General features: G+C 60.5%; 4 protein-coding genes across 6 annotated transcripts; 3 read left to right on the forward strand and 1 right to left on the reverse strand.

Annotated features, from left to right (window-relative positions):
- Nucleotides 1-497: 497 nt before the first annotated feature.
- Nucleotides 498-1,833, reverse strand: ARL16 (ADP ribosylation factor like GTPase 16). Of its 2 annotated transcripts, XM_058422900.1 has the most exons (5): nucleotides 1,748-1,833; nucleotides 1,502-1,556; nucleotides 1,299-1,412; nucleotides 982-1,097; nucleotides 498-841 (listed from the first exon to the last, which is right to left on the reverse strand). In XM_058422900.1, the coding sequence occupies exons 1-5, from the start codon at nucleotides 1,831-1,833 to the stop codon at nucleotides 670-672; spliced, it is 543 nt and encodes a 180-aa protein (XP_058278883.1). In that variant the 3' UTR covers nucleotides 498-669. The 2 variants fall into 2 exon arrangements, with proteins under 2 accessions (XP_058278883.1, XP_039937384.2); XM_040081450.2 differs by lacking the exon at nucleotides 1,502-1,556 and having other exon boundaries at nucleotides 1,765-1,833.
- A 71-nt stretch (nucleotides 1,834-1,904) lies between these two features.
- On the forward strand, nucleotides 1,905-11,569 carry HGS (hepatocyte growth factor-regulated tyrosine kinase substrate). 2 transcript variants are annotated; one of them, XM_040081731.2, is made up of 21 exons: nucleotides 1,905-1,991; nucleotides 2,361-2,445; nucleotides 2,843-2,918; nucleotides 3,326-3,418; nucleotides 5,207-5,330; nucleotides 6,207-6,259; nucleotides 6,717-6,785; nucleotides 6,995-7,119; nucleotides 7,338-7,416; nucleotides 7,504-7,602; nucleotides 7,810-7,905; nucleotides 8,227-8,265; nucleotides 8,349-8,492; nucleotides 8,622-8,835; nucleotides 9,017-9,189; nucleotides 9,329-9,469; nucleotides 9,560-9,737; nucleotides 9,815-9,948; nucleotides 10,189-10,305; nucleotides 10,469-10,564; nucleotides 10,655-11,569. In XM_040081731.2, the coding sequence occupies exons 1-21, from the start codon at nucleotides 1,955-1,957 to the stop codon at nucleotides 10,757-10,759; spliced, it is 2,277 nt and encodes a 758-aa protein (XP_039937665.1). In that variant the 5' UTR covers nucleotides 1,905-1,954; the 3' UTR covers nucleotides 10,760-11,569. The 2 variants fall into 2 exon arrangements, with proteins under 2 accessions (XP_039937665.1, XP_039937666.1); XM_040081732.2 differs by having other exon boundaries at nucleotides 8,625-8,835.
- A 129-nt stretch (nucleotides 11,570-11,698) lies between these two features.
- Nucleotides 11,699-15,315, forward strand: MRPL12 (mitochondrial ribosomal protein L12). Its single transcript, XM_040081733.2, has 4 exons — nucleotides 11,699-12,166; nucleotides 12,271-12,351; nucleotides 12,464-12,598; nucleotides 15,015-15,315. Exons 1-4 carry the CDS (start codon nucleotides 11,714-11,716, stop codon nucleotides 15,129-15,131), a joined length of 786 nt encoding a protein of 261 aa, XP_039937667.1. The 5' UTR covers nucleotides 11,699-11,713; the 3' UTR covers nucleotides 15,132-15,315.
- An 820-nt stretch (nucleotides 15,316-16,135) lies between these two features.
- Nucleotides 16,136-23,013, forward strand: SLC25A10 (solute carrier family 25 member 10). The gene is made up of 11 exons (XM_040081744.2): nucleotides 16,136-16,242; nucleotides 19,271-19,390; nucleotides 19,479-19,593; nucleotides 19,670-19,718; nucleotides 20,036-20,077; nucleotides 20,315-20,358; nucleotides 20,821-20,891; nucleotides 20,997-21,089; nucleotides 21,327-21,404; nucleotides 21,515-21,571; nucleotides 22,024-23,013. The coding sequence occupies exons 1-11, from the start codon at nucleotides 16,153-16,155 to the stop codon at nucleotides 22,123-22,125; spliced, it is 861 nt and encodes a 286-aa protein (XP_039937678.1). The 5' UTR covers nucleotides 16,136-16,152; the 3' UTR covers nucleotides 22,126-23,013.
- Nucleotides 23,014-23,194: the final 181 nt, after the last annotated feature.

The raw sequence follows: 23,194 nt of genomic DNA on the forward strand, positions 1-23,194 counted from the left end.
CTCACTGGAGATAGTCCAGAACTGTCTGGACACAATCCTGTGCCATGTCCTCTGGAATGACCCTTGCTTGACCAGAGAGGTTGGAACAGATGACCCACTGTGGTCCCTTCCAACTGGACCCATTCTGAGATTGCCTGAGCCCAGGTGGGTGATGGAGAGCAGCTATGGGCTGGTACTTGCTGTAGCTTGTGAGACATCCCTGACTGAAGCACCCCAGTCACTGGCCTTGCCCTGGCTCCTGACACCCACCCAGGTCACCCAGTCCTTTCACAACTTCCCCAAGGTCACCCCACTGTGCCTGGGCTGGCATGAGGCTCACACGGCCAGAGCTGCTGACAGGAGCCCCCATACTTAGCTCAGCTCAGGTGCTTCTGCAGCTTCCAGCCCCACTGCAGGAACCTGTCCTGTGCCAGCACCATCAGGCCTCTGCGGCTTCTACTTGTCCCTTCCCCAAAAGCCGGGAGTTTTCCTCCAAGCACAGGGCAGCCACCAGCCTGCACAGTTTGGTGGGAGTTTTACTGTGAAGTCCCACAGGGATGCGGTCCATCAGCAGCCCTAGGCACTGTCCTGGGCTTCGCTCCCAGCCCCAGGCAGGGCAGCTGCTCCTTCGCTGCCTCTTTCCATGACAGGATTGTCCTGGGCTGCCACAGGCACCGGGCAGGGTTGGGGTCAGCAGGGGTCTTTGAGCACGGTCCGAAGCCACTGCAGGACAGCGGCCAGGCCGGTGCCATCGCGGGCGCTGGTCTCCAGCATCGTGATGGGCTGCGAAGCACAGGACACAATGTCCTGCATGCGGAACAGCGACTTCATCTCCACCAGTGACATGTAGCAGGGCAGGTCACTACGGTGGGGAGAGGAGAGCTGCATCAGCCATCCACAATGGCTCCACTGCCCAGCCCAGGGGTCTCCAGCCTGGGAAGTGCAGCAAAGCACAGCCGCTGCTCCCGGCACCCCCACCCTTCGGGTGACCCTCCTTCTCACATCTTGTTGAAGAGGACCAGGACGGGCACAGAGGCGAGCGGCTCTGCAGAGAGGACAGAGAGCAGCTGGATGCAGGACGAGGAGACCTGGGTGGGGTTGGAGGCGTCCACCACGAACTAGAGGGAAGAAGGGAAAGCGGGGTGCGGGTGTACCGAGAGCAACCCCGGGCCGGGCTGGGCCAGAGCAGGGCACGGAGGAGGGAAATCCCACCACGGGGCAAAACCGAGGGCACCGACAGACCCGGGATGCCCCTCTCCCCGCGTCCGCGTCCATCCCTCGGGACCGCGGCCCCGGGCCGGGATCCCGACGCTGCTCACCAGGAGAGCACTGCACTCGCTGTAGTAGCTGTGCCAGATGGGGCCCATGCAGCCGCCCAGCTCCCGCACGGTCACCTTCTGCGGCAGCCGCAGGTCCGTCAGGTTGGTGCCCACCTGCGGGACAGGCGCCCGGCTGGGTGCGGCCGTGCCCCGGAGCCCCTCGGCCGTCCCGGTGCCCCTCGGCCCCGCCAGGCCGCACCTACCGTGGGCAGCGTGGCCGGGGGCTCGCCCAGCTCCGCGGGCTCCTCGGCGCTCAACTGTGCCTCGCGTTAAGGACACGGCGGCTCCGGGAACGGGACGGGGGCGCGACCCGCCCGGCCCCCGCCCGGCCCCCGCCCGGCCCCCGCCCGGCCCCCGCCCGGCCCCCGCCCGGCCCCCGCCCGGCCCCCGCCCGGCCCCCGCCCGGCCCGTCCCTCCCCGCCGCCCCGGTGCCCCCGTGCCCGCGGATATGGCGCAGCCGCCGCACCAGGAGGCTCTTCCCGCCGCCCTCCGCCCCCAGCAGCAGGAACGTGGGCGGGGAGCGGCCCGCGGCCATCTCGGAGCCGCCCCGCGGAAGCGGCACCGCCCCGGCGGAAGGCGGAAGCGGAAGGGCCGCGGCGGGGCGGGGAACGGACCGGGCCGGAGCGATCGGGCCGGGCCGGCGGCGGGCGGACACCATGGGGCGCGGCGGCGGCACCTTCGAGCGGCTCCTCGGTAGCGGCGCGGCTCCCTCGGCGGGCGGGACGGGAGCCGGGCGGGACGCGCCGCTCGGCCGGGTCGGGGTCCGCAGCGCTCGGCCCCGGGAGCGGGCGGGCCCAGAGCGCGGCACCGGCCGGGCCGGGTCGCGTTGCGGTGCCGCAGCCCGGTGCCGCCCCAGGAGCGGCAGCGGCGGGGCCGAGGTTACCGAGCGGCCGGGGGTGTCCGAAGCGGGAGGGTTGGTGCGTTCCGGGTGAAATCGGGGGTTTATCCCCGAGCCTCGGGGCAGCGCCGCGCCCGGAGCGCTCCCAGGGACACGTCGGTGACGGAGCGGAGCCGCCGGCAGCAGCGGGGCTCACGGCGGCCCGGTGGGTTTGTTCATTGCAGATAAGGCCACAAGCCAGCTCCTGCTGGAGACAGACTGGGAATCCATCCTGCAGATCTGCGACATGATCCGTCAGGGAGACACCCAGTAAGTGCTCCTGGCCTTTTGGACGTGCCGTGGGCACAGCTCTCCTGTCTGCACAAGGAAGGAGACCCTTCGAGGGTCTCAGACATGCCCGCCCGTGGTAACACACGTCTCATTATGCCCTTCCATAAGAGCATCAGAGGGGCTGTACAGCACACCCTGATGTGCTGGCATGCTTCCCAGACCTTGGGAGCTGCAGATTACCCCTGGCCTGAAATCCTTAGGGAAACTCAAGCTTGTACACACTTATTCCTTCCCACTTTCACTCAGGGAATCACGTACCCCTGAGCTGACTGTGCCCCTCATGTCAGGGTGGGGATTGGTGGGTTGTCAGCAGCAGGTGGGATCTCCCCTCAGATCCTTGGTGCCCTGAGAACGTGTTCCCTCTTCCCCTTCCCAGAGCGAAATACGCCGTCAATGCCATCAAGAAAAAAGTGAATGACAAGAATCCTCACGTGGCCCTGTACGCGCTGGAGGTAACGGCACCTGGCTGGGAGCAGAGCGGGGGCTTCTTAGCACCTGCCTTCAGGCTGCACAGCTTCCTGCAGCACAGCGTGGAGCCAGCCTCTTCCTGACTCTGGCACAGAGGTTTTGGGGTGATCAGGCCAGGGCCTTCGTGCTTTAGTTCCATCTTGGCTTTGGAACAGGCAAAGCTGAGACTTTGGCTGCTCTCCCCAGGGTTGGTTTCCACAGAGCAGAGGCCCCCAGCCCCCCATGGAGGTGGAAGACAGCTGGCTCCCAGTGCAGGGAGTGGATTGACATGGCCCCAACACACCTCATTGCTTAAGCAGTGCCCCATGTTCAGCTGTAATATGTGCTGGGACCTCCGCAAGTTGCAGAAGAGGCAGGAAGCTGTGAGCTGATGTTGTCTTGGCCCTTGCAGGTCATGGAGTCGGTGGTTAAAAACTGTGGCCAAACAGTTCATGACGAGGTGGCCAATAAACAGACCATGGAGGAGCTGAAGGAAATACTCAAGGTAAATAGGTTTATTTTACTGTTTGGGTTTTTTTTTTTTCCTATGGAAAAGCAGCAGCATCAGGAAGAAATGTATGCGTCCTCTCTTGTGTCCTCTTTGGGTAAGGAGCAGAAGGGAAACTGGAAATGCACTTCAGAAAACAGGAAACTGTCGTGTGTTATGAAAGGGTGAGTGTAGGCAGTGGAAGAGGAGATGTGGTGGGAGCAGAGGTTTGTCTGTACTGTGAAATGGCAGGAATGTGCTGTGGAGGCCTGGGCCATTCAGTAGGAAATGCTCCTGGATGCAAGACTTGGGTTGGGACAGCAAAGGAAAACAGAGGATGGCCTGGCACCTGTCCCAAGGACCTGGGCAGTGGCAGGGTGAATTCAGTCTCATGGAACAATGTGAAACACATAGACAGGTAAAGCAACAAAGGAAAAACCAGCGGGAGCTGCTCTGTGTCACGGCCGTTTCATTGGCATGTCGAGGTGTTCAGGAGCTCTGCAGGATGTGACATGGCTGCTGGCACCAACAAGTTGTTGTTACAAGCCATCACCAGTCTGGTCCCTGCTGGGGCTTTGTGTGTCCTTGGACTGGGGAATTCCATTAGTGAAGTGGAAATGAGAACTCCTGTCTCCACCTCCCAACTCAGAACAGCTATGCCCAGACAAGAGCTTATTAGCATCATACAGTTCCTTCCTCACAGCTTCTGTCTTCCACCAGAAATAAACAGGTGACCCAGATCCTTGGAGGACGAGCTGTGTGAGTCCTGTCACCTCGCACACCAAGCAGGGTGTCTCTCCTGTCACCTTCCTGTTAGGGCTGACTCAGTCTCCATGCAGGATCTTCTCCTGAGGGAGGAACACTGCAATAGCGTGGCAGCCAGGTGTGGTGGCACAGCTGCTCCAAGGGCTGAGGAGACTGAATCAGATCCAGGGATTTTGTGGTTCCCTCAGTACTTGCCTGCCTCAGGAGTTTCACAAGCGCCCCCTTCTCCTCCCGCACTTGGAACTTTGCTGCTTGTGAATACCCAAGGCTGGTAGAACAGTCCAAGTTCTGGTGAGGTTCAGGGCTCTGACATGTATGGAATGCAGGATTTTGCCTAATGTTCTAGAAGGTGGAGCTCCAGGAATTGTCAGTAAGTGATGCTGTGTGGGCCAAGGTCTTGGCTGAAATCAGAGCTTGACAGTGCTCCTGTGCTTCCTGGGGATTTCTGGAACAGCCAGTCATGTGGACGTGATCACTTGGGCAGCTGATGACGCGGCGGCTCTGAGGCTGGCTGAGGTCAGAACAGGCTTGCCAACTTTCCTCTGGTTCCTTGAAGTGTGATGCGGTTGCCCCTGCCTCCAAAGGGCAGCTGTCCCAGCTGTCCTCACTGTGTCACGTCCTCAGATGGCTTTGAGTACTCCTGGAGTGGAGGTGCTGACACCCTCCAGGCAAGGTGGGCTGTGCTGTGCTGGGCAGCTGGGGCTCCCACCATGTTCTGAGTGCAGGAGGGGTGGCTCTGGTTGGGGGGTGGGCAGATGGTCTAAGCATCAAGGCCACAGCTCTGTTCCCTCGGTCTGTGCTGCTCCAAAGGACATTTTGTTGGTTGTGCTGGAGGGGGCAGTGGGACAGCTGAAGGGGCTGTTGTCTGTGCTGTGCAGTGTCCTTACTGCAGGTTTCTGACAGCACTTACCTCTCCTGAGTACTCTAAAGTCTCTCTTTCCTGAGTGGTATTTCTCTTCAGGGTGTTCAGCAGGAGGTTGTTGTTGCTTTGGGTTTCAGGGACATTGTCTCAGATGTTTTTTCTTCTCCCTTCCTGTGCAGAGGCAAGTGGAGACAAGTGTCCGCAGCAAGATCCTATACCTCATCCAGGCCTGGGCTCACGCCTTCCGCAACGAGCCCAAGTACAAGGTGGTGCAGGACACCTATCAGATAATGAAGGTTGAAGGTGAGGACTGTGGCCCCACGTGAGGGGACACCTGGTGAAGCAGCTCTGCTCTGCAGGAGCCTTGCCAGTTCCCTGCCTGTTGTGAGCAAAATCTGGACTTGCAGCACCAAGCTCTTCCTTGGTTCTCAATAGCCAATGAACCTTCCAGGGTGACTAAATCCTGCTGCAGACATGGGACAGTCCAGTGGTCCCAGGACAGGGCAAACTTCCTCTGGGCCTCCAGCCCTGCCAGTGCCTCAAGGCTGGCAAGGAGACCTGAAAAGCAGGAGCTGCAACTGTTCCTGGGTAGACTGGCAGCAAGTCGTGTCCTCTGGGAGGAATTTGCTGTGGGGCAGTTCCTTCCTCACAGGCGTTTGTTCCTGCTCCCAGGATGGGTCCACGCTCCCACCTGCTGACACAGTGTTGGGGTGACATTTTCCCTTCTGTCCCAGGACAGCAGTGTCCACTTCAAGGGCAGGGACACGCTGCTGCCTCTGCTTCCTTCTGTGCACCAGAAACTCTGCAGGCAGTGGCACAAGCTTGGAGGGTCAGTCCAGCATCCTGAGCTGGTGTTGCCAAACTCTGCCCCTTCAAGGGCTGAAACTCACAGCCCTGCCTGTCCATCCAGTGGGCTTTTTATCCCCCTCAGTTCGAAGCACTGAGAAATAATAAGCCTTATCCAGAGGCCTGTGATGTCCTTTGTGGGTGGGTAAGGGAAACAATTGGGGATTGTCCTCAGACCATGGCTGAGGGGAGCCTGCTTCTGGTGTGTCAGAGGGAGGTACTGGTCAAGACAAGAGGTGGTGCTGAGCTGGCACCTATAGCATGAGCTTGCAGGCACGTGGCCTCCCTGGGCCAGAGGATTCCTCTCACAATGGGGATACATTTCTTCTGCAGGTCACGTCTTCCCAGAGTTCAAGGAGAGTGATGCCATGTTCGCTGCAGAGAGGGTGAGCTCTGTGGTGGGGGGGAACAGCTGGCACTGTGGGACAGACCTGCTTTCCCATCCCCTTCCTCCCAAACCTGCAGGTCTTGTATCCCTCCGTTTTTGTGGACAGGGGACCTTGCTGGGAGAACTGACTGGGACAGGGAGTCAGACCCAACATTCCTCCTGCTCACTGGCCTTGCAGCAGCTTGGCAGGCTGGACGTGGCAGCAGGGCACTGCTGAAGTGATTGCTGTGCAGACACTTTCCTAGCAAATCTTGCACTGACTGGGAAAGCACCACAGTCTCTAAGGAGCACGAGAGGAGAGAGATAACTTATGGGGATTAATATTTCCTGTTGAGCTGCAAATGCCTCCAGTCTTCCCCATGAGACATGAGAGCCCTGTTAGGCATCAGAACTCCTGAAAGGCACAGTGCCAACCCACTCTGCCGTCCTTATGCAATTTCCCTTGACCTCTACAGGCTCCAGACTGGGTGGATGCAGAGGAGTGTCACAGGTGCCGAGTGCAGTTCGGCGTCGTGACGCGGAAGGTGGGTGCTGCTCCTGCCCCTCTGGGTTCCCTGCTCTGCACAGCCCTTGGGACTTGCAGAACTCCTGCAGGACTTGCTGTGTGGAAGTGTGTTTGGGACACACCATGTTTCTTGGCTGCTGGCAGGGAAATGACAGGAGTGTCTGATTGATGTTGGCTAAAGGAGAAGGAATGTCTTGCCACCACACTCATGTCTCCTGTCCTTCACAGCACCACTGCCGGGCCTGTGGGCAGATCTTCTGTGGAAAATGCTCCTCCAAGTATTCCACCATCCCCAAGTTTGGGATTGAGAAGGAAGTGCGAGTCTGTGAGCCCTGCTATGAGCATCTCAACAAGTCAGTACCCTTCGTGGTGGGTTTCTTTGCCTGCGACAGCTGGGACTTTGAGGGGGGAAGCATGGTGTGGAACTAGCAGGGCACAACGAGGGCTTCCCAGACTGTACAGGGACACTGGGATACCTGGGAGTGGGGTTTGCCGCTGGAACACTCTGCAAGAGCTGGACTCTGGTGTGGAGAAGGGAGTATTCAGTCCATACTCTCACCTGTCACTACAGGAAAACTGAGGGTAAAGCTGCTGCCACCTCCGAACTGCCCCCTGAGTACCTGACCAGCCCCCTCTCTCAGCAGTCCCAGGTGAGCAGCTGCCCCATAGGGTACCTGGTGATCCTGACCTGTTTGTGTATCCCATTACTGACCACCTCCTCATCATTCCACTTCCAGCTGCCTCCAAAGCGCGATGAGACAGCTCTGCAAGAGGAAGAGGAGCTCCAGCTGGCTATTGCCTTGTCTCAATCAGAGGCTGAGGAGAAGGAGAGAATGGTTTGTTTGCTGCTGGGATGTGGGAGGGGTTGTTGCTCTTCAGCCCATCTGTGCTGGGCCATAACACATCTCTGGACATGTCTTGGTGTGAGCAAGGCTCAAAGCCTGTGGAATAAGAGGGTGAAAGCAGAGCCAGGCACAGGCTGTGGTGTGGTTGGTTTGGAAAAGCCTGGACTCTCTCTGAGTTGGCAATTTTCTCTTTTACAGAGGCAGAAAACAACCTACTCCATGTACCCTAAGGCTGAGCCCACTCCTGTCACATCATCGGCTCCTCCAGTCAGCACGCTGTACTCCCCGCCCGTGGTACGTCTGTGGCAGCTCCTGTACGTGAAGCGGCTGGACACAGGCCGCTTCCTGAGCCTGAGTCTGCCCTGATTGTGTCCAATTTCTTCCCATACTGAGGGAAAATATTTGCCCCGTTCATCCCCTTGCTCGTTCACTGTGTTTTGAGCAAGAAAGTGTGTTCTCAGCCAGGACTTAGGTGCCTCCACTGCCTCCCAGCTTGTGTCCTCTTTGAGTCTCTCACTGGTGGTCATACGTGGCCAGGTCCGAGCTGAACGTCCGTGTGGGACCTGGGGATCTCTGGTTTTGCTAAACTGCATTCCTCCATTTGTCTCTTTCCAGAATTCTTCTGCTCCCTTGGCTGAGGACATTGACCCAGAGGTGAGGATCCTGGCCCTGCTAATCTGCAGCACAGGCTTCCTCCTGCAAGGCAGTGATGCTCATCTTCCTTCTCTTCCTGGCAGCTGGCCCGGTACCTGAACCGCAACTACTGGGAGAAGAAACAGGAGGAGGTTCGCAAGAGCCCCACACCGTCAGCACCCCTGTCCCTGACGGAGCCAGCTGTGCAGCCTGGGGAAGCCCACCCTGCCCCTCTCGGAGTGGTTGAGGTAACAGGGGGCCTGGGCCTGGGTCTGGCACCCACCAAGGGGCAGGAAGCACTCGACTCTTGGGCTCTGCAGGCTGGCTGTTGGCACTGGGAGGTCACAGCTGACTGGCTGCCCCATCCTTCCTTCCAGCAGCAGTACCAAAACGGTGAGTCCGAGGAGAACCACGAGCAGTTCCTGAAGGCGCTGCAGAACGCGGTCACCACGTTCGTCAACCGCATGAAGAGCAACCACATGCGAGGCCGCAGCATCACCAACGACTCTGCCGTGTTGTCCCTCTTCCAGTCCATCAACAACATGCACCCACAGCTGCTGGAGCTGCTCAACCAGCTGGATGAGCGCAGGCGTGCGTGGGAGCTGGGGGAGCTGCTGGCCCTGGGCATGGGTGGGCGGCAGCCAGGGCTTCCACGGTGTCAGGGTTCAGCATTCCCGTGACACAGTCTCACTGGAGAGAATCCAGTGTGGTGTGCAGGGGCAGTCCAAGTGCTCTGTCCCCCCGTTCCTGAGGCTGTCCCTTCCCTCCCCAGTGTACTATGAAGGCCTGCAGGACAAACTGGCCCAGATCCGGGACGCGCGCGGGGCTCTGAACGCGCTGCGGGAGGAGCACCAGGAGAAGCTGCGCCGTGCAGCAGAGGAGGCAGAGCGGCAGCGCCAGATCCAGCTGGCACAGAAGCTGGAGATCATGAGGCAGAAGAAGCAGGTGAGGCAGGGGATCATGTCCAGGGTATTCCGGGCCTGCCTGCACCGTGGCCCAGCTCGGGGCTGGCAGGGGTGGCTGCCCTGGTGGGAGGGGTTGTGTGGTGTCACGGCTCCCAGCCACCGCAGCCCTGGTCCCACAGGAGTATCTGGAGATGCAGCGTCAGTTGGCCATCCAGCGACTGCAGGAGCAGGAGAAGGAGAGGCAGCTGCGCCTGGAGCAGCAGAAGCAGACCATCCAGATGAGAGCCCAGATGCCAGCTTTCTCACTGCCTTATGCTCAGGTACTCCCCCCACCCCCAGCTGCTGGGGCAGGCTCCCCCTGTCACGTTCCAGGAACTGCGGCTTTACGCTGGCTTTCCTTCTCCCATCAGCTCCAGGCCATGCCCGCAGCCAGTGGGGTGATCTACCAGCCCTCTGGGCCCACCAGCTTCCCTGGCACCTTCAGCCCAGCTGGCTCCGTGGAGGGCTCTCCCATGCACAGCGTGTACATGAACCAGGCTGCGCAAGGGGGAGCTGGGCCGTACGCTGCCATGCCCGTCACCGGGACTGGTACGTTGGGCAGCTCAGGCTGTGGGGGTAGGGGTGAGCCCAAGGTGGTTGCTCCAACCTCTGCTCTCTCCACCCAGACCCCAGCATGGTGAATGCCTACATGTACCAGGCGGGCGCCAGCAGTGGGCAGGGGCCTCAGCAGGGGCCAGCGGTGCCCACCACCACCCCTGCATATTCATCCTACCAGCCCACACCCACGCAGGGCTACCAGGCAAGTGAGGCAGCGCAGCCTGCAGCCAACTGGGACAAGGGCTGGGGGGTTCGGTGGGGCCAGGCAACGTACCCAAACTCAGCAATGAGATCTCTAAGGCTGGTTGGTTCCAGATCTCCAGATCTGCTGCTCTTGCTGTGGAGGTGGTCTGGAGTTAGATCCAGTTCTGGGCTCAAGGGCCTTGTCTGGAGATGTGAGGCATTGCTGCCTGCACCATCTCTCACCAGCCTCTCCCCACAGACTGCAGCCTCACAGTCGCAGAGCATCCCAGCTATCTCCCAGGCACCCCAGTCGGGCACCATGGGCTACATGGGCAGCCAGTCCGTCTCCATGGGCTACCAGCCCTACAGCATGCAGGTGAGCGCTCCCTGCTTGGGCATGGGGGGACAAGGCTCAGGTGGACTCCAGCCCGTGGAGCCATCCTGGGGGAGGTCTGGTGGAGGCTGAGGGCAATCACCACCGCCTTGTGGGTGCTGCATGTACCCCAGCCCCTCTGACACCCACCCCCTCGTTCCCATAGGGTCTCATGTCTGCCCTGCCAGGCCAGGACACGGCTTTGAGCAGCCTGCCAGCCCAGCAGTCCTACCTGCCGGGGCAGCAGCCCCTCTACCAACAGGTGAATGCCACCAGCCCAGGGGGTCAGGACCCAGTGGGGCACGTATGCTAGTGAAGCCACACGCTGACAAAGCTGTTTCCTCTCCTCCAGGTGGCCCCAGCTGGGGGACCCCCCCAGCAGCAGCCCCCACCAGCACCTGCCCCCGGGCAGCAGCCCCCGGGCAGTGGAGAGGCCCAGCTCATCTCCTTTGACTGATCGTGGCCACAGGGCACAGGAATCTTGGGGGTCCCGTGGGTCCGGTGTAACACTACTCTTCATCCGAAATCATTCTCTACTTCGACTACTCGTCCTGTCCCCGTGTCCCAGGGGCGGTGGGGCCATAGGCTCCTACTGCCGGCTTTGGGGAGCGTGGGCAGGGGTGCAGCCCTCCATGCCCTGCAGCCTGGGGCAGCAGCCCCTCGGCTCAGCCCCCCACCCTCGGCAGCTGGCGGCCCCTGGGGCCGGGCGGGAGCTCGACCTGCCCCTGTCGTTGCCCCGGGGTTTGTGGCCCAGGCCCCAAGGGCGCAGTGCTCCAGCCCTGCCCGGCCCCCGGCGCCGGCTTTGCCCCGTCCCCGCTGAGCCCCGCTCCCTGCAGCGCCCTCACGGGCCCGGGGCCCTTCGCTGGGCCGGGCCTGTCCCCGTCCCCGCCACTCTGGGCGGAGACTGAGCGCTATCGGTGACAATAAAGCCTTGGAACGAACTGCGGCCTCGTGTGCTGGGTGCGGGCGGCGCGGTGCCCACGGGCGGCGCATCCCGCCAGCCAGCGGGCACCTGCTCGCCAAGGGCTAGCAGCAGCTCTGGCTGCCGATCCCCTTACACTTTCCCCCGCGGTACTGGCCGGCTTCAGCTCAAATTGAGCTTTGAGCACGTAAATTTCCTCCCTACAGTGTCTAGAATGTTTCCATGCTGTAGATGCATAGTCCTAAATTATTAAGCTTTATGGAGCGTTAGAATGTATTTCTGCAATTAGTGAAAGTCAAAGAGGTAAAATTACATGGCTTTCAGACTTTATTTTTGTTTCTTTTAATTTGCACTTATTATGCTTCAATTTCACCATTAACCATAGTGTACAGTGTAGAAATATAACCAATTCTCCTTCCAAACGTTCCGGAGAGAAAGTAATTTCTGTTCCTTCAGACATGAAACCTCTTCTTCTACTCTTATTTCGCCATGATAAATAGTAATGGATTTACGACGATCGATTTTGCCGTTCATTGGCGCGCTTTTGCCTACATCTCCCATCGTGCATCGGTCCGCTCCCGGGCTGTCACTATTGGCTCTCCGTCGGCACGGAGCGGTGGCGCGGGGCCCGCCGGGAGCGCGGGGCGCAGCGTCCGGTGTCCTCGGGCCGCCATGCTGCCCGCCGCGCTGCCCGCCGCCCGCCGGGCGCTGCTCCCGCTGCCGCCGCGCCCGCTGCCGCCGCTGCCGCCGCGCCCCGCGCCGCGCGGGGCCCCCGCCGGGCTGCGGGCGCTCGGCACCGGCCCCGCGCGGCGCTCGGAGGCGCTGGCCGGGGCGCCGCTGGACACGGCCGCCAAGGAGTACTCGCCCAAGGTGCGGCAGCTGGTGCGGGACATCGCGGGGCTGACGCTGCTCGAGGTGGCCGATCTCAACGCGCTGCTCAAGGTGGGTGCGGGGGCGGCCCGGTCCGACGCGGCTCGTCCCGGCTCATCCCGGCCCGGCCGCGTGCGCCGCCTGACCGGCCGCCGGCGCCGCTGCTCTTCCCGCAGGAGACGCTCAAGATCCCGGACGTGGGGGTGATGCCCGCGGCGGCCGCCGCCTCCCTCCTGCCCGCCCAGGCGGCTCCGCAGGTACCGGGCGCTCCGGGAGGGGCGGGAGCGGGGCCCCAGGGACCGCACGCGCGGGGGCGGCGAGGCCGGTGAGCTCGGCCGCGGGGCTTCACCGCGCTCCGGCTGCTTCCAGGAGGAGGAGGAGGTGGTCCCGCTCAAGAAAGAGAAGACTCATTTCACCGTCCGGCTGACGGAGCTGAAGGCCACCGACAAGGTGAAGCTGATCAAGGAGGTGAAGAACTTCGTGCCAGGAATAAACCTCGTGCAGGTGAGGAGGTGCTGCCCCAGGCTCTGGCATGTTGCCCCCAGGTCCAGCAGCCTGGATTTGTGCGTTCAGAAGCACAGTCTGCCTGTGTGCATCTCAGTGCAGAGATGTGGGGAACAGGATTTGTTTGCACCTTTGTCTGGCATGTTCCCTTGTCAGAAGCAGGAGGATGAAGGAGGAGGCTCAGAGGAAAGGAGTCAGAGATGTCTGTGACATTCTCAGCTTCTCCAAACCTGAGAGCTGCTGTAAGCTTTTTTGCACAGCTCAGAGGTAGCCAGCATCTCTTGCTACAGCTGGGTTTGGCTTGCCTTTCCCAAAGCCAGTGTGTTTCTGAAGTTAATCGAGCCTCTCTAATTCGCACATCTTGTAACCCAGGCTTCCAGCTCTTTTCAGGGTCCTTCATTTTATAGGTGGTGCTGCTTCTTTCATTGGAGGACATGGCCTCAGCCCTGGGCAGTGTCTGAGCTCAAGCCCTTGACCTGGGTTGTGGGCTCTGCATGTTGGGTGATGAAGCTGCTACTGCTGAAGCATCTAATGTGCTGCACTCCTCCACAGGGTGATGCTTTCATATCTTGGGGTCAGTAGTAGCACTTTCCAGTATTCCAGCTGCAACGTTGAGCGTTGCAGTGTCTGCTCCTGTTGTAGCTCAGGAGAGCAGAAGTGTTTCCAGATAATCTAACCCATTCTTATTGCTGCATTGCAGAGCCAACAGAGAAAGTCAGTGGCACAGGTACAAGTTTGGCTGTCCCATGAGGATAATTACCTGACTGCCAGTGTGGTTCCTCTGGAAGTTGTTCATCTATTATTGGCCCCAAGCAAACATGAAAATACCAAACCCTGTAATGGACACAGTCAGCAGATAATTGACTGGAGAGCTGATGCTAAGTGAGCTTGGCTTTGCATGTGGCACCTGCTGGATGAGCTATTCGTAGATGCCAATTACTGCAGGCAAACTCAAGCGTGATGTACCCGGGCCCAGCCCTTCGGGTGAAACACACACACAACACAAACAGTTGTGGAGGTTCTACCTGCAGAGGTTGTGTTCAAAGTGGAGCCAAAGCCCATTTATTGTAAATTTTACTGCCATCCAGTCAAGGTGTTCCTTACGAGGTTTGCAGGGGGATCTGCCCATGGCCTTTAGGGCTGCGGATAGTATGGAGGGAAGCACATACAGTGCATTACCTTGGGCGCTGTTGGGACCCAAACATCAGTCCTGTGGCAATAGCTGCGTGATGAGACACGCTGCATGATCAGCACACACCAGACCAAGGCTGGCTGCACCTCAGGAAGCTCATTGGGAGCTGCCCAGCAGATGCTTGCCCTCTGTCACAACCAGCCCTGGGCTCTAGCTGGGTTGGGAACATGCTGTCTCTGCCCCGTGGCTGCTGCTACATGAGTCCCGCTTGGCTTGGGCTCTGCTCTTCCCACTGAACACCAGGAGCAGCTGCTTCTCTTGACCAGGGCTGCTTTAGAATGGAGTCACATCTTGCTGAGCAGGGTTCAGAAATTATTAACCTGTTCTGTGTTGCCTGTCCTCATTGCAGTGAGCCTGCACAGGCTCCTGTCCAAATCCTGTCCTGGTGAGCAAAGGCATTCCTGCCCCACCGAGCACTGCCCATGCATCCGTGCCTTCTAATTCCAGCAAAAAAACCCTGTTTGTCTGCCACTACAAATATGTAGACATTGAACCCAGCAGGAATCAAAGGGACAAAACCTTTCTGCCAGCATAGTGGTCAGTCCAGTGCTAAACCCCCACAGTGCTGTGGCACAGAGCTGCTGCATGTAAAAGCACCAGGGGCTTGTCCCCCTGCGATCACTTCCTTCTCTATAGCAACACCGCAGTAAATTCTTTAAATTAGCTCAACAGTTTTTCAGCATGCCTTAAGTATTGCAGCGCTGCTTAGTACCAATAGTTTTGCTTTTAAGGTCCCTAAAATGTCAGAATACTCTGTTGTCAAGTAGTCTGTGCTGGAGCTCTGTTTTAGCCAGTGCAGCTGTGTCCAAGCCCTGCACTGGCCTCCCCTCCTGCTGGTACAAGTATGTGAACCAAAACATTGTCACTGAGCAGAGCCAGCCCAGCGCCAGGCGGATGCTGCCTCAGCCGGTCACTGCAAGGGGCTCTGCCTGCACCCACACCTGTGCATGCTGGCGTGCACGTCTGGGGTGCACCATGCACATGGTGGAAGAATTGAAGGGCAGTGAATTGCAGGAGGTTTCCCAGCAGATGTGTCATCGCTTGCAGTCAGGTTTAGCTGGCTTCTGATGGGATGTGCCGTAGTTCAAGTGTAAGTCTTGGAGTTTGTGCTGGTCAGTGAGTTTCCACGGTTGGCTTAAGCAGAGGTCAGGATCATGGTTCTAAATCCAATAATCCAGTTAGTGAAAGCCAGTTTACAAGCCTCGTACTTTGTCCCTCTCGCAGGCAAAGAAGCTGGTGGAGTCCCTTCCGCAGGAGATCAAGGCGAATGCCTCCAAGGAGGAAGCAGAGAAGATCAAAGCAGCACTAGAGGCAGCAGGAGGGACTGTTGTTCTGGAGTAGTCTCACCATGGAGAGACTGGTGCTACAGCTGCTGCCCGAGCCGGGCTCCGGACCTTTCCGAGTGCACGTGGCACGGTGGGAGTACTCTCCCGAAGAATGTATGGTTTGGCGGAGCTGCTACTTCCTGCCATCACCATGAACTCTACCTTATAAATATATATAAAAAAAACACCCTGTAAAACGATTCATCTTTCTCAAGTGCCAATTATCCCCATGCTCCCCATTTCACGGAATCGGAATGGTTTAGGGTGGAAGTGACCTTGAAAGATCATCTCGTTCCAGCCCTGCTATGGGCAGGACGCCTTCCAAGGGCAAAGTTGCTCCAAAGCCCATCCAGCCTGGCTTTGAACTCTTCCAGGGATGGGGCAGCCACAGCTTCTCTGGACAGTCTGTGGCAAGGCCTCACTACCCTCACAGCCAAAAATTTCTTCCTAATACCTCATCTAGATGTACTCTTGAGTTTGAAGCCATTCCCCTTGTCCTGTCACTACATGTTCTTGTAAATAGTCTCTCTCCATCTTTCTTGTAGGCTCCCTTCAGGTACTGGAAGTTTGTACCAGCACCTCCTTACACTGCCTTTTACTGATGGTCTCACCTCTCTGTTGATTATTAACGAGAAGAACACACTTCCACAGGTTGTGGATATGCGTGCGGGGTGGGAAAGTATTCCGGAGCCGCTGATTATCCCTGCTCTCAGTGTGTGCACGTTGGTAACGCTGCCGTTTGTACCTGTGCCTCTCCCACCTCTTCACCCTGCGTTTTGCTGACGGCTTCACCTCCCCGTTAATTAATTCCTGTTAATTATTGATGGGAGGAGCCACTTCCCCGGGCTGGGAATGGGGATGTGTGTGGGGTGGGAAGGCGGATTCCGGAGCCCGTGGGTGCCGGTTCGCCGCGGGCTCGGAGATGCGAGCCCCGAGCCCGCCCCACCGCCTTCCGGTACCGGGAGGGGGCGTGGCTTAACGGGCGGGGGCGGGGCCTTGACCCGGTGAGGGCGTGGCTTCTGGCCGAAGCGGCGCCCATGGCGGAGCAGCGCGTTTCGCGGTGGTACTTCGGCGGCCTCGCGTCCTCCGGGGCCGCCTGCTGCACCCACCCCTTGGATCTGCTGAAGGTGAGCCGGGGACGCGCCGAGGGGCGGCTCTGGCGGCGTGGGCAGCCCGTCTAGGGCGATGGAGGGCGGGTGCGAGAAGCTGTGAATGGTTGCGGTGGTTTGGCGGCGGCTGCGAGGGGATGGGGGATCGGCAGTGGTGAGGGGTTGGGGTATCGGTTATGGGGGATCGGTTATGGGGGATCGGTTATGGGAGATCGGTTATGGGGGATCGGTTATGGGAGATCGGCAGTGGTGAGGGGTTGGGGGATCGGTTATGGGGGATCGGTTATGGGAAATCGGTTATGGGAGATCGGCGGTGGGGAGGGGTTGGGGGATCGGTTATGGGGGATCGGCAGTGGTGAGGGGTTGGGGGATCAGTTAGGCGGCTGGTAGTGGTTGTGAGGGTCCCGGAGAGGGTGTGAGAGGATGGGAGGAGGTTCGGGGGAGTTGGGACTGGCTGTAAGGGTCCTGGAGAGTCTGCGATGGAGCGGGGAGTAGGTCTGAGGGTCCTGGAGCGGGTTTGCGGGACTGGAAGTGGCTGTAAAGGGATGTGGAGACGCTCCGAGGGTCCCGGGAGCAGTTGCGGGACCGGCTGTAGGGGACTGGGCGGCTGTGAGGGGACAGGTCTGAGGGTCCCGGAGTGGCTGCGGGACCGGTTGTGAGGGGTGCGGCTGTAAGGGTCCCAGCGGGATTACTGGATTATTTGAGGGGACAGGGAATGGCTTAGGGGGGACTCGGCGTGACTGTGAGAGTTCTGGAGTGGCTGCAAGGAGTGAGGAGCTGCTCTGAGGATCCCGGAGCAGCTGAAGGACTGGCTCTGAGGTACTGGGGAACGGCTGCCTGAGGAGGGGAGACGGTGGTTGTGAGGGTCCTGGAGCAACTTTTAGAGTCTGAAGAGGGTTCTGCTCTGGGGTTCTGGCAAGCAAGTCTGAGGGTCCTGGGACAGTTGTGAAGGGATAAGGAATGGTTGTGAGCATCCCAGAGCAACCAAGGGAGCTGGAGAACAGCTGTAGAGGTGTGGGGAAACAGCTGCTAGGTGTCAGTTCTGCGGAGCTGATCCCTGGCTATGCAGGGACATGGCTGAGGGGTCACAAGACCCAGCCCAGGGGCATGGGTAGATGTGTGGCTGAGGGGTCTGGGGAGCTCGGGGTGCCAGCTCTAGCAGCTGAGGAGGATGCCTTGGCCAGCCCTGCCTGGATATGGCAGTGACTCTGGGGCCGGCAGTGTTGGACACTGGCCCACTGGGCTCTGAGCCCTCTGGCCAAGATGTCACCTAGGCGCCGCAGATGACCTGGCATGCCTGCTCCCGCACAAAGGGCGCCGCGCGCAGCCCTGTGCTGCCAGCACCCACGGATGGGGCAAATGCCAGCGCTGCCCAGAGCCTTGTGTGCCAGCCAAGCGGCGACGAGCCTGGCAGCGGAGCAGGCTGCGGAGGGGGAGGGAAGAGGCAGCCCGGAACAAGGCCTGCCCTTCCCGGGGCTATGCCTGTGGGTGAGGCTGGGAAAGACATCCCCTTCCCACCCCGTGGCATGGAGGGAGAGGAAGATGTTCCAGGCACAGACCCAGGAGAGGAGCCAGCCCTGGCAGGGCGATGCCACCTCCCCAGTGCTCGGCCTGCTGCCTTGTCCAGCTGGCCCTGTCTGCCCAGTGGAGGTGGCTGCCAGCCCGTGGGAGCTTGTGTGGGGTGCCCTGGCATGGTGCTAAGAACGGGAATTAGTCTGGCACCTGCCTCTAGGTCTGTCTCCAAGCCAGTGTGATGGCTGTGACGTTTGGGCTGCATCCTCGTGCTGCGTGGATGTGCAGCCCCTGCATTCCTGCAGTTGCGAGCAGCACAGCCTAGCCAGCTGTTTTTGCCTAGGGGTTCCCACCGGATTATTGAAAACACACCTGCCTTTGGCCAAGCTTTCCCCCAGAGCAGAGGCTAGTGCCAGGCCTGGGGAGGTACGTGGGGCCTCAGGCCCTTGCAGGGCAAGGGACGAAGGGCACTTCATCGCACCACTTCATCACTTGGACCTTGGCCCCAAGTGAGAGGCCCTGGCCAGCCCACCTGCAGAGTGCTTGTGCCCTTAGGCCAGCTCTGTGCAGGCGCTGGCAGCCCACGGGCTGCTGGCCCTGCAGCGACCAGCAGTGACCACAGCCTGGCCAGCCCATCCCACGCCTGCCTGCCTGCCCTTCCGGCACACCCGGGACTGCCGGCAGTGAACCGTGTCCCCGCATGGCTCTGCCTGCCCTGCCCGCTTCCTCTGCCCCAGGCTCTGAACAGCCACAAGCTCTGGTCCCTGACGTCCAAAATCCACCTGTGGGGATTGCAAGCAGGCCCTTGCACCCCTGCTGCTGCCTCATATGGGAGACAGTGGCTGTTCCCAGCGTCCTGCAGCGTGTCCCACGACCCAGCTGTGCCACGACTTCTGTAGTGGGAGCTGGGCCTGATCCCCTGAGAGCAGCCCTTTGCTCTCCTTATCTCCTGGGGCCTTTGACCCACATGTGGTCTCTGCAGCGCTCAGAGCATGCTCCAGCACCAGCTGACACGGTTCCCCTGTCCCAGACAGCTTCTGTGACTGTTTCTGTTGCCCCTGATGATGGTGGGAAGCGTTGGGCTGCTGCAGGCAGGAAGGGGAGCGCCTGGCCAGCTGTGGGGTTCTCTTCCTGCCTGTGTGATTCCTGGACTGGGGAGGAGGGGAAGTGGCTCTGGAGGCCTGCCGCATTGCATGGCCGTGATTTCATCAGCCCAGCATCCCTTGGAGCAAACCCACACTGGGCACGTGCCCACTCACGTACTGCTGGATGTACACACACCCACACCTGGAAGAGCCGGTGCCACCCTTCACCTCGGGTCGGCTGTGGAGGGCAGGGCCTGGGCACTCCTCTCTCCGTCACTGCCTCCACCCCTCTGGTGCCAGGCTGGGCCACTCTGGTGTGGGGTGTCTGGAGCTGTTGGCTCTGGTTCAAGCGCTGTTAACCTGACACATGCTCAAATCCACACCTGTTCAGTGTGCCTCTGTCCCTGCCCGGCCCGGCGCTGGGCTGACACTGCTGCACCCTGCCCCAGGTCCACCTGCAGACGCAGCAGGAGGTGAAGATGCGGATGACGGGGATGGCGATGCATGTGATCCGCACTGACGGCTTCCTGGCTCTCTACAATGGGCTCAGCGCCTCACTGTGTCGGCAGGTGAGTGCGTGGAGCTCCTGCAGCACGTGCTGCGGCTGACGAGCTGCCCTGTGCCAGGGACACGGCCGCTCATTTCCCCCTCATCCAGATGACATATTCCTTGACTCGCTTTGGCATCTATGAGACCGCGAAGAGCCACCTGGGCCAGGGCAAGCAGGGGCCTCCCCCCTTCTACCAGAAAGTGCTCTTGGCTGCAACAGGAGGTGAGCCAGGCAGTGGGGCCCTTGGCCCTGGCTCCCTCAGGATGGATAAGCCCCTGACCCAGCTCTTTGGCCACAGGTTTCGCTGGCGGGTTTGTAGGGACCCCGGCGGACATGGTGAACGTCAGGTCAGTTCTGTCTGCAAGCCCCGGGGCTTTTGGCCCGTGCATGACGGCATTTGTGGTGGTGGCTAGAGCTGGGGTGCTCCCGATATCTCTCCTGGCCAGCCTGCCCCGTGGTCATTGAGGCAGGAGCTCTGTGCCCAGGACGGCCAGAGCTCTTCTGCCTTTTGGTGACGGCCCCCAGCCGCGTGTGACCCTCAGGGGGAGTGGGACTGAAGGCAACTTTCCTGGCCCCTCGTAAACACGATTCCACTGGGTCCCCAGTGCTGCAGGGGCAGTGGGGTACCGGCTCCCCCTCACCTGCAGCGCTCTCTGCCTCCTAGGATGCAGAACGACGTGAAGCAGCCGCCGGCTCAGCGGCGCAAGTGAGTGAGGGGCGGGGGCCTGGAGGGACCGGGGCTGGCGGGGAGGGACCGGCGCTCCCGGGGCCGCGCGGGGGCAGCACCGCGCCGGCGGCGGCACCGCACCGGCGGCACGGCCCGAGCACCGCACCGGGACCGGGGGAGCTGGGCCGGGGCCGCCGGGACCGGGGGGGAGCGGCGCGGCTGCCGCCGTGCTGGGGAGCCCCGGGCCCTGACCTCCTTCCCTCTCGCTCCTTCCAGTTATTCCCATGCCCTGGATGGCATGTACCGTGTCTTCCGGGAAGGTGAGGCCGTGCCAGCCGTGTGGGTGAGCCCGCTCCGGTGTCCTAGCAGGTGCCGGGGCAGGGCTCGCCCTGGAAGTTCCCTCAGCCGGGGCAGGGAGAGGGGCTGTGGGATGCCCTTGGTGCTGGGGGAGTCCAGGGGAGCGCAGGGTCTGGCATCTCTATCATCTGCCTGGGGCAAGGGCTGGGCAACGTCTGGCAGATCCTGGCTGCCTGCACATACTTGGTGGGAAAGGGTGACCAGCGACGGAAAAGGGCAGGTGGGACAGAGGGTGAGCAGAGGCAGGGAGGAGGTCACGCTCTTTTTGAAAGACTCCCTACTCCTTCAGCCTGTTTGCTATGGTGTGCTTCATGCAGGGCTGTGTGAGGAGTTGGGGACAGACTGGGTGTGGAAGGAGGCTCCCGGGGTAATGGAGTGTGAGTGATGGCAGAGAACTCTGCTGATGCAAATCTCTCTGTCCACAGAGGGCCTGAAGAAACTCTTCTCAGGAGCATCAGTGGCATCGGGCCGCGGGGCCCTTGTTACTGTTGGGCAGGTAGGACAGCTCTGCTGGGCAGTAGGTGACTGGGATAGGGACTAGGGTGGTCCCTGGTGTGGCAAGGAAGGGGGAACATGTCACTGATTCACCATATCTCTGCAGCTTTCCTGTTATGACCAGGCCAAGCAGCTGGTTCTCGCAACTGGATTGCTGTCAGACAACATCTTCACTCACTTCCTGTCCAGCTTCATCGCTGTGAGTAGGGCGGGGGTCCAGGGGGCAGAGCTGGGGCTGGGTTTGCCTGCAGCCAGGTTCAGAGTGCCAGGCTGGGGCTGCCAGAGCTGCTACTCTGTGCTTGGCAGAGCAGGGCCGGGCACAGTGGCTCCAGGAGGCTCCTAGCCTGAGGTCGGGTCCCAGCGTGGCTCTGAGTCTCTCCAGTGACCACAGCAGTTGCTGGCACGGAGGTCTCCTGACTCGGCTGACTCTCTGCAGGGCATATGTGCCACATTCCTGTGCCAGCCCCTGGATGTGGTCAAGACTCGCCTCATGAACTCCCACGGAGAGTACCGGGTGAGTCGCCCACCACCGTGCTGCTGCCTGTCCTCCCATCTCTATGTGCCATATGTGCCAGCTTTTGCCTCCCAACCCCTCCCACCTCATCTCTCCCCACCTCACTCCAGGGTGTCGTCCACTGTGCCGTAGAAACTGCCAAGCTCGGGCCGCTTGCCTTCTACAAGGTAGGTACCTGGCTGGGTGTGCATGGGGTGGGGCCGGCTGGGCCGAGCTGGGAGCAGAGGTTGTGGTCCAGAACAGTCCTGGGGCAGGGGACCTTCCAGGTTCTGCTGTGGCAGCCCAGCTGCTTCCTGCATCAGGCCTTAGTCTGCCTGTCCCAGGCTTGGCCCCGAGATATTGCAAGCCCTGGCTTCAGTGGGACTCAGCCTGGGCCCGGGCACCACAGCTGTGGCCCTTTTGCACTCATCCAGCTCCCAAAGAGCAGTGCAGGTGCCAGAGGGGTTAGCACGTGGTGCTGAGACCTGTGTGCGCCGTGGTGGCCATGGTGTGACAGCACCTGCTCCACAGCCCAGCCGGTGCTGACCCACCCCTGCCCACTCGTGCTGCTGCCAGGGTTGGGCTGCTGGGACAACCAGTGGCAGGCACACGCTGACTCTTCCCCTTCTTGCTGTCCCAGGGCTTCGTTCCTGCTGCTGTCCGGCTCATTCCTCATACCGTTCTCACCTTTGTCTTCCTGGAGCAGCTGCGCAAAAATTTTGGGATCAAAGTGACCACCTGAGTATGAGAGACCGGACCCTGCCTTGCCCCAGGAGGGGCGAGTGTGTGGGTCACCCCCAAGATCCCAGAACCCCTCTCTGCTCTCTGGGGCCAATGCCATTCCCCCTCCTCTCAGCTCTACTCCTGTGCCTTGCCAGCACCTGTGGCCAACCCCCCCTTCAAACCTCTGGCCCCCATTCTCATCATCTCCACCTCTGCATTACTGCTTCTGGGGGTTTTTGTTGGAGGGGTTTCTGTCTTCCCACTTCTTTACTGGCTCCGAGTTCTGTCCTTGCCCCGCCTCAGCCTTGTCCCTGATGTGCCCCAGAAGCAGGACTGTGCTATCTCAGGGAGTAGGGAGATCAGATGCCTGGCTCTGTACCTCATCTCAGAGCCCGTGGGGCTGGGGGGGCTGCTGACCCCACAGCTGTGGGGCTGGGGCAACGTGTGTGAGGCCTGTCCTCCCTCTGCCTTTAGCCCCCATGTTCCTCCCTAACCCCAGTGCAACTCGGACCTCCTGCCCTGCTCCTGGCCACCCACCCTCTGCTTCTGCTTGGCCAAAACTCCTCAGCACTGCTGGCTGCTGGGCTCCTCAGGGATTGTGCCTCATACCAATGATGGTGGGGAACACGGCCTTGCTCTGGGGCCCAATACTCACTTACCACAGTGCACCTACCCCACACCCGATCTGGCCTCTGTGGGGGCATCCCCCACCACCACTCTGCAGCCTCACTCACCTTGGGGCTGGGCAGACCCCCACTCCTCACAGCCCCTCACCCCACACCGCCCGGTGTGTGGGGGCTGTGAGCACCAGCCCCTCCACTGTGTGCACCCCTGTGTGTGCTGGCCCCAAGGAATCAAAGAACTGGAACATCTGAGACCTTGATGTGTAATAAAGAGTGAAGGTGGCACGAGGCCTGCTGTCCTCTTAGGAGGGGAGAGATGCTGCACCCCATTTTCATGGCCGAGGGCATGGGCTGGGAGCTGAGCCTCCCGGAGCTGAGAGAGGGCAGCAAGGCTTGGCCTCTGGCACTGTGCCACGTAGGGGGTCTTCACCCCACTCTGTGCCCAGCACCCCTGGCCCTGTGTGC

Source organism: Hirundo rustica, chromosome 18 (genome assembly GCF_015227805.2).
Source record: "Hirundo rustica isolate bHirRus1 chromosome 18, bHirRus1.pri.v3, whole genome shotgun sequence".
NCBI lineage: Eukaryota > Metazoa > Chordata > Aves > Passeriformes > Hirundinidae > Hirundo > Hirundo rustica.

Coding starts and splice junctions, on each gene's coding strand:
- HGS (XM_040081731.2), top strand. CDS start 1,955: ATGGGGCGCGGCGGCGGCACCTTCGAGCGGCTCCTCG. Junction 7,906..8,226: donor CGCTGTACTCCCCGCCCGTG/GTACGTCTGTGG, acceptor GTCTCTTTCCAG/AATTCTTCTGCTCCCTTGGC. Junction 10,565..10,654: donor AGCAGCCCCTCTACCAACAG/GTGAATGCCACC, acceptor CCTCTCCTCCAG/GTGGCCCCAGCTGGGGGACC.
- MRPL12 (XM_040081733.2), top strand. CDS start 11,714: ATGATAAATAGTAATGGATTTACGACGATCGATTTTGCCGTTCATTGG. Junction 12,167..12,270: donor ATCTCAACGCGCTGCTCAAG/GTGGGTGCGGGG, acceptor CTCTTCCCGCAG/GAGACGCTCAAGATCCCGGA. Junction 12,352..12,463: donor CCGCCCAGGCGGCTCCGCAG/GTACCGGGCGCT, acceptor GGCTGCTTCCAG/GAGGAGGAGGAGGTGGTCCC.
- SLC25A10 (XM_040081744.2), top strand. CDS start 16,153: ATGGCGGAGCAGCGCGTTTCGCGGTGGTACTTCGGCGGCCTCGCGTCC. Junction 19,391..19,478: donor GCGCCTCACTGTGTCGGCAG/GTGAGTGCGTGG, acceptor CCCCTCATCCAG/ATGACATATTCCTTGACTCG. Junction 21,572..22,023: donor GGCCGCTTGCCTTCTACAAG/GTAGGTACCTGG, acceptor TTGCTGTCCCAG/GGCTTCGTTCCTGCTGCTGT.
- ARL16 (XM_058422900.1), bottom strand. CDS start 1,833: ATGGCCGCGGGCCGCTCCCCGCCCACGTTCCTGCTGCTGGGGGCGGAG. Junction 1,413..1,501: donor CCCCGGCCACGCTGCCCACG/GTAGGTGCGGCC, acceptor CCTGTCCCGCAG/GTGGGCACCAACCTGACGGA. Junction 842..981: donor CTGGTCCTCTTCAACAAGAT/GTGAGAAGGAGG, acceptor TCCCCACCGTAG/TGACCTGCCCTGCTACATGT.